The following is an 8,040-nucleotide window of genomic DNA, read 5'->3' as shown; positions in this document are numbered from 1 at the left end:
ATAAAGGCCTGATTGGTGGAGTGCTGCAGAGATGGTTGTCCTGGAAGATTCTCCCATCTCCACAGAGGAACTCTGGACCTCTGTCAGCGTGACCATCGGGTTCTTGGTCACCTCCCTGATCAAGGCCCTTCTCCCCCGATTTCTCAGTTTGGCCGGGCGGCCAGCTCTCGGAAGAGTCTTGGTGGTTCCAAACTTCTTCCATTTAAGAATGATGAGGCCACTGTGTTCTTGGGGTCCTTCAATGCTGCAGAAATGAAATCCTGTCTCGGAGCTCTACGGACAATTCCTTCAACCTCATGACTTGGTTTTTGCTCTGACATGCACTGTCAACTGTGGGACCTTATATAGACAGGTGTGTGCCTTTCCAAATCATGTCCAATCAATTTAATTTGGACTCTAATAAAGTTACAGAAACATCTCAAGGATGATCAATGGAAACAGGATGCACCTGAGCTCAATTTCGAGTTGCATACAAAGTGTCTGAACACTTATGAATACTTATGTAAATTAGGTATTATTATGATTTTTTTGTATGAATTTGCAGAAAATTCTAAAAACCTGTTTTCGCTTTGTCATTAGTGTGGGTAGATTGATGAGAAGAAAAAAACAGATTTTTAAAAATAAGGCTGTAACAAAATGTGTGAAAAGTCAAGGGCTCTGAATAGTTTCTGAATGCACTGTATTGGAGAGACCAGTTTGAGATCTTTCACGGTGTGGCTTTAAGACCCAGCGGAGTGCAGGCAGCCCAGCCGGGCGGATTATGCTGCATTGATAACCAACTGGGAAGGTGGTAATTATCATATACGACTGTGCACAATCTGTTTGAACGCCTATCCAGCTCGTAATTACTAGTGGGAAACTCGTCTATCATCCATGAGCTCCCACTTTTCCCACAGTCAGACCTCTGACGTCACCTGCAAAGGAAATTACCTCGATAACAGCATTTTCGGCAGTTAAATGTAGCAACAAAACTTTATTTATATAGATCTATTAACATGGTTTTTGAACACTATAGTTTGTTTAAACGCATGATAACGGCACTTTTAGTTCATGGTTGACGTATTTTGTTGGCCATTAGCCAATCGGCGTTTCTCAATGAGTTCTAAGCACGTTAATGCATCCAACTGGTATTTACAACTTCAAAACCGGTATTTACCACCTTCCCACTTGGTTATAAACGCACATCAGTTGTTTCTACTCCAAATTGTCGCTAGTTATTTGGTGGGAGGCGCTGTAGCCATTTCGCCACTTTAAAGAGAGAAGGGGAACCAACATCCGAGTTCTGGGGAAAATAAATTATCCCAAAGCACTGCATTCAGACAAACTACCCCCACCGCTGCGAAGGAGCACGACTGAACGCAAACTTCGAACTCTCCATGCAGAGCACGCGGAGGGCAGACCAGGACCATCTAACGGGCTTTTGAGATTTTTTTCGGTTTCCGTTTTTTCCTTTATTTGCGGTGGATGTTGATCGAACAGTTTATGAGAATCTTGCTTGCTCTGCGGTGAGAAGAGAAGTTTGGCTGTTTTCCTAAGTCGGAGGGAGACGCGGGAGGTTCGGGGAAAAAGTGGGGGAAGATGGTTTGGAACGCCGCTTTGAGAAGAGGCTTGTTGTGCGTTCTGGCGCTCTGGCTCGGTTTTACGTCTGCCCCGTGCAAAGCTCGGATTTACACTAACCATTGGGCTGTACGGATAAACGGGGGACCTGTGTTCGCTGATCGGATAGCAGACAAATATGGCTATAAGAATATGGGACAGGTATGTTTTAAATTGTTCCTCTCAGTTATCTTTTCGTTCCTTTTACATTTTTATTCGAAAGAGTTTCAAAGTCAAATCCTGCACAGCGTTGGTGTTTTTTCTTTGATATATTAAAACTTATTTTCCTTTTGAACGGTGGTGTTTTGTTGTCAGTCCGATTGAAGTTCACACGTCATAGTCACCGGGCCCACACTGGATAGTCCACATCCCGGGCCAGCCTGAACACGCTACCTCCACTCTAAATAATGTGCCTTGAACCCTGGCGTGTGTGTGGCGGGGATCAGCCTGGCACACACGGGACTGACTATGACATGAACAAAGCGAGAGGGGCAGGGGTGCAGTGATTAGGCTCCACACCGGTGGGACAACAGGTGCCCCACAGTTCCGCAGAACAGTTTTATTGGGCTGTTAGGCGTGGAGAATTTTACCAACAGTTTAATGTCTCGTATTTCATGGCTCAGACCAATATGGGCCTCTTAAACCTAGAATCCTTAGTTGCTGCATACATTTAAACCTAGAATCCTTAGTTGCTGCATACATTTAAACCTAGAATCCTTAGTTGCTGCATACATTTGGGGATTTATAAATTATTTACAGTACCAGTCAAGTTTGGACACCTACTCATTCAAGGGTTTTTATTTTCTACATTGTACAATAATAGTGAAGACAAACTATGAAATAACACATGGAATCATGTAGTAACCAAAAAAGAGTTAAACAAATTAAAAAATATATTAGAGCCTCTTTTTGCCTTGACAGCTTTGCACACTCTTGGCATTCTCCCAACCAGCTTCAACTGGAATGCTTTTCCAACAGTTTTGAAGGAGTTCCTACATATGTTGAGCATTTGTTGGTTGCTTTTCCTTCACTCTGCGGTCCAACTCATCCCAAACCATGTCAATTGGGTTGAGGTCGGGTGATTGTGGAGGCCAGGTCATCTGATGCAGCACTCCATCACTCTCCTTCTTGGTCAAATAGCCCATATACAGCCTGGAGGTGTGTTGGGTCATTGTCCTGTTGAAAAATAAATGATAGTCCCGCTAAGAGCAAACCAGATGGGATGATGTATCACTGCAGAATGCTGTGGTAGCCATGCTGGTTAAGTGTGCCTTGAATTCAAATAAATCACTGACAGTGTGACCAGCAAAGCACCCACACACCATCACACCTCCATGCTTCACTTTGGGAACCACACACGCGAAGATCATCCATTCACCTACTCTGCGTCTCAAAGACACAGCAGTTGGAACCAAAAATCTTGTCACAACACAACTGATTGGCTCGAACACATTAAGAAGGAAAGAAATTCCACAAATTAACTTTTTTTTGTTTTTTATTTCACCTTTATTTAACCAGGTAGGCTAGTTGAGAACAAGTTCCCATTTACAACTGCGACCTGGCCAAGATAAAGCAAAGCAGTGCGACAAAAACAACACAGTTACACATAAACAAACAGTCAATAACACAAAATAAAAATTGATAAATCTATGTACAGTGTGTGCAAATGTAGAGAGGTAGGCAATAAATAGGCCCTAGAGGCGAACATAATTACAATTTAGCATTATTACTGGAGTGATAGATGTGCAAGTAGAGATACTGGGGTGCAAGAGGGTAAGTAATATGTCGGGTGTACTATTTACAGATTGGCTGTGTACAGTGAAGTAAGCTGCTCTGACCACTGATGCTTAAAGTTAGAGGGAGTTATAAGGCTTCAGAGATTTTTGCAATTCGTTCCCGTCATTGGCAGCAGAGAACTGGAAGGAAAGGCGGCCAAAGGAAGTGTTTGCTTTGGGGATGACCAGTGCAGTATACCTGCTGGAGCGTGTGCTACGGGTGGGCATTGCTATGGTGACCAGTGAGCTGAGATAAGGTGGTGCTTTACCTAGCAAAGACTTCTAGATGACCTGGAGCCAGTGGGTTTGGTGACGGATATGCAGTGAGGGCCAGCCAACGAGAGCATACAGGTCGCAGTGGTGGGTAGTATATGGGGCTTTGGTGATAAAACGGATGACACTATGATAGACTGCATCCAGTTTGCCGAGTAGAGTGTTGGGGGGCTATTTTGTAAAGGACATCGCTGAAGTCAAGGATCGGTAGGAGGGTCAGTTTTACGAGGGTATGTTTGGCAGCATGAGTGAAGGATGCTTTGTTGCGATATAGGAAGCCGATTCTAGATTACATTTTGGATTGGAGATGTTTAATGTGAGTCTGGAAGGAGAGTTTACAGTCTAACCAGACACCTAGGTATTTTCAGTTGTCCACATATTCTAAGTCAGAACCGTCCAGAGTAGTGATGCTAGTCGGGCGGGAGGGTGCGGGCAGCAATCGGTTGAGGAGCATGCATTTAGTTTTCCTAGCATTTAAAAGCAGTTGGAGGCCACGAAGGAGTGTTGTCGTTGAAGCTCGTTTGGAGGTTTGTTAGCACAGTGTCCAAGGGCTAGATGTATACAGAATGGTGTCGTTTGCGTAGAGGTGGATCAGAGAATTACCAGCAGCAAGAGCGACATCATTTGATATATACAGAGAAAAGAGTCAGCCTGAGAATTGAACCCTGTGGTACCCCCATAGACTGCCTGAGGTCCAGACAACAGGCCCTCCGATTTAACACACTGAACTCTATCAGAAGTAGATGGTAAATCAGGCGAGGCAGTCATTTGAGAAGCCAAGGCTATTGAGTCTTTTAACAAAGCACACCTGTTAATTTAAATATATTCCAGGTGACTACCTCGTGAAGCTGGTTGAGAATACCAAGAGTGTGCAAGCTGTCATGGCAAAGGATGGCTACTTTGAAGAATCTTAAATATGAAACATATTTTGATTTAACGCTTCTTTGGTTACTACATGATTCCATATGTTTTACTTCATAGTTTTGATGTCTTCACTATTATTCTACAATGTAGAAAATACCCTTGAATGAGTAGGTGTTTCCAAACTTTTGACTGGTACATATAACACCTCATTCAAGGGTATTTTCTACATTGTAGAATAATAGTGAAGACATCAAAACTATGAAGTAAAACACATATTTTTATATATGCCTCATGAGTTTAGTTAAACTGTCGTACCACATCGGAACCCAACATATACATTGTTTTCCTCAAATGTTTGTAAACAACAAATGTAAACACATGGTGTAGCTTCAAAATATGGTTAAAACTATACATTTGATATCATGGATGGTCAGTCCTTGCATCCATAGCTCTGTCTGTGCATTTGAGTGGTTACATTTCTTCAGCCCAATCCTTAGCCTTTTAGCAAAACAGGGGCGGGGATAGCACTTTGTTTCAATTAAGGATTCTAGCTTTAATGCATACTTTAACCAAATAAGCTGCAAGATTAATATTTTAATAACCTTATAAAATTACAAGCGCCTGAGATTATAAGTGGCCACAGTAAAGGAAGGATGGAAAGCATGCATTGACGTTGCCAAGGGTTTGATGATGTGAATTGCTCTGAAAGTATCAATCCATTCTGCATATCTGTTATGGTGTGTGCCTGTTGATGTCATTCCTAAGGAACGTCTACTGTCACCACCAACCCTCCCCACTCCAATCCATAACTGCTGTCAGGTACAACACTGGAAACAAAATGCTTTAGCCAAGAGGAGATATGGGCACACTTGCTGGATTTAATTGTGATGTCATTTTGTTCAACAATTCTCCTTGTAATCAGAGAGGCCCATGCAAGTTCAGAGTAGGCAACATTTGGTTGCTTAGCGACACACACATTTAAGAGGGTGGTCTATATGGGAGAAATATCTAGCAACGACAAAACCAGGCAATCCAAAGCGCTCTCTCTCCACAGAGAAGGCAATACTACATATTCTGACAGGTGGAAAATTGCTGTTGTGGACTAAGATAATCACAGGGACATCCTGCCCTCACACCTCCCGCCCCTCTTTCTCCATAATTATATGGTGCCCATATACCAGCCACCCCTCCTTTATGGAACTGAGAGTCTTGTACCCCCCCCGCCCCCCCATTCCCTTTTAAAGCTTAAGCTTCCCAGTCGAAAGAGTTAGTGCATATTTTGTGACGTTTTTGTTAGTTTTAGGTGTTAGTCAGCGTTTGGTTGGAGTTTTTCGGCTGTTCGAGCGCACAACATTTTGTCTTGAGGCAAGAAGTTCGCCCTTTGACCAGTGATTGGTCACCAGTAGAGATTATTCAAGGAAGTGTTTGTGATTCAACAGCAGACATTGTTTTCATGCACATTTTTTTTCCACTTGAAATACTGCACCGAACATCTTAGATGTAATATTAAATGGTTCTTGATTAATTCAGACTCCTGGCTACGGTGTCTCAAGGTGGACAAACGGTACTATTGCAGCTATTTTGTTGTTTTTCAAGCGAAGGTCTTTTAAGTGCCAGCCGACCCGAAGTATGTTGATGCCTTAAAGCTCTGAAAGACACTCCCAGGCGGCAATATTGCACCAGTTTCCTAACCTGAACTTTGACACTAATGTCTTAAGTGCACTGTCACATACAGGCACACACTCTCTCGCTCTCTCACTCATGGGGACACCACACATTCAGATCTTGAGAACATTGAGGTACTACTGGCTCTGAATATTAAGATTACAAAAAAGGCATACATGTGTGGGTGTATGAAATAAAGTTATTGACACTCAATAAGTTCCCATGATTATAAATCTTTTCAGGATGAAAGTAGGTTGTTTTATTTAGGGACATTCATGCGATAATGAAGTTGAGGAAGACCTTTATTTACCCGGGTAAGACCCATTGAGGTTAAAAACCTATTTTCCGAGGGCGACTTGGCAAAACAGGGAAATGTACATAAATACTGTTGTGGACACATGCAAAGAGATTGTCAGAGAAAAACAAAACGGTAGGGGAGAGGGGGACGTGAACAGAGTGGGTGACTGAGAAGGACAGTGTCATTCAGTTGACAGGGATAGAGAGATGAGAACATACAATGATACAGAAACACACAGATGGATGGATAATTTCACTTGCAACGCTAGGTTTGTGGGTTTGATTCCCATGGAGTGTCTGCTTAATGACTCCAATGTAAAGGAATAGTTGGCTATTGGGAGAGCACCTCTATCAGGCATTCTGTATGGAACCAACCTATAATCCTCTTACTTATGGAGCCCCCTGTGCATTTCCCAGACTCCGGGCCAAGCACTGATCTGAGAGCAGTTTTAAAGACACAGGGCTATGGTTTGTACATGAAGTGTATTGCAAGAGAATGGTCCTTTAACGTCTGGTTTTGTCCATTGATCTAGATTCAGTTGAAGTCGGAACAACTCTTAAACCAATTATATTTTAGCTAGATGGTTAAAGCTAGCTAATAAGTGTGTTAGGGTTATTTCCATGTTAAAGGACCCATGAGCACCTACGTGAAGTTTGTAGGAGCACATCAAATTGGGTGTCAAATGACAGCCAAGAGTCTCTTTTTGGGAAATGAAGGCATAGATACATTTTTCAACCATTTTCCATCTTCAAAATTAGGCATAAGTAATGGATTTAATTTCTGGTCAAACAGATGGAAAGGGGAGTTTTGAAAACTTCTACCAGAAAGTCTTTAAAGGATATTAGAAATACACAATGTTGACTTAAAGACCCCTGCTAACGAATATCAATGCTTAAATTTCGTTTTGGGGAAATTATTTGCCTATTGTATGTTTAAGGAACATTGCCTTGTAAATCCGTTACCAAAAACCCACGTTTTCTAATGGAGGATAATTTTAAGTTCATGGAAGTAACAAGTAAAGGTAGACCTACCAATTAGTTCATGTTTTTACTGATATACATTTTTGTTTAAGAATTACTAAGTGATTTAAAACTCATTAACGGACTTACGACTCAGTACCGGACTTACTGCATTGGCTACAATACAAAATAATAGTAGTCACTAACCACAGTTGCTTCACCTGCTACTGTCCTCCCTTCCACTGGCATACAGTTATGTTCAACTCATAACTGTTTTCCGTTCTTTCTGTCTGGTGGTCAAAGCGAGTGTGAACTGTCTGGACAACCCCTCCCTCTCCTCTCCAGACAATGTTACCTCTCCCGGTACTTTCTGACACCTACCCATGAGCCCCCTCTTTCCACTTGCTGTAACCAGCATCTCCACTGACCGGACGTCAATGGACGTTGAAATTGGGTCAACTGGTTGTAGCTGAATCTCAAACCAGGCCCTCATCCCTACCAACTCACTCAGAGGCCCCTCCATTGTCAGACTTGTTGACGTAACTCAGAGGGTGACATGAAGCACGGCGAGGGGATCATCCCCGATCAACTTCGGGACATGCTTATGACT

General features: G+C 42.5%; 1 protein-coding gene across 5 annotated transcripts in view; it reads left to right on the top strand.

The window, feature by feature from the left end:
* Positions 1-1,214: 1,214 nt before the first annotated feature.
* The window catches only part of pcsk5b (proprotein convertase subtilisin/kexin type 5b), a 72,007-nt gene continuing 65,181 nt past the window's right edge, over positions 1,215-8,040 (top strand). For 2 of the 5 annotated variants that reach the window (XM_055919006.1, XM_055919005.1), the window contains exon 1: positions 1,226-1,758. In XM_055919006.1, coding sequence (XP_055774981.1) covers positions 1,579-1,758 — 180 coding nt within the window. In that variant the 5' untranslated portion in view covers positions 1,226-1,578. Of the gene's footprint in view, positions 1,759-8,040 lie in introns of all 5 variants that reach the window. The other 3 variants (XM_055919000.1, XM_055919001.1, XM_055919003.1) reach the window with 3 other exon arrangements.

The sequence above is a fragment of the Salvelinus fontinalis genome, chromosome 4, assembly GCF_029448725.1.
Source record: "Salvelinus fontinalis isolate EN_2023a chromosome 4, ASM2944872v1, whole genome shotgun sequence".
Lineage (NCBI taxonomy): Eukaryota > Metazoa > Chordata > Actinopteri > Salmoniformes > Salmonidae > Salvelinus > Salvelinus fontinalis.
This window is presented reverse-complemented; position numbering and strand designations above follow the sequence as displayed.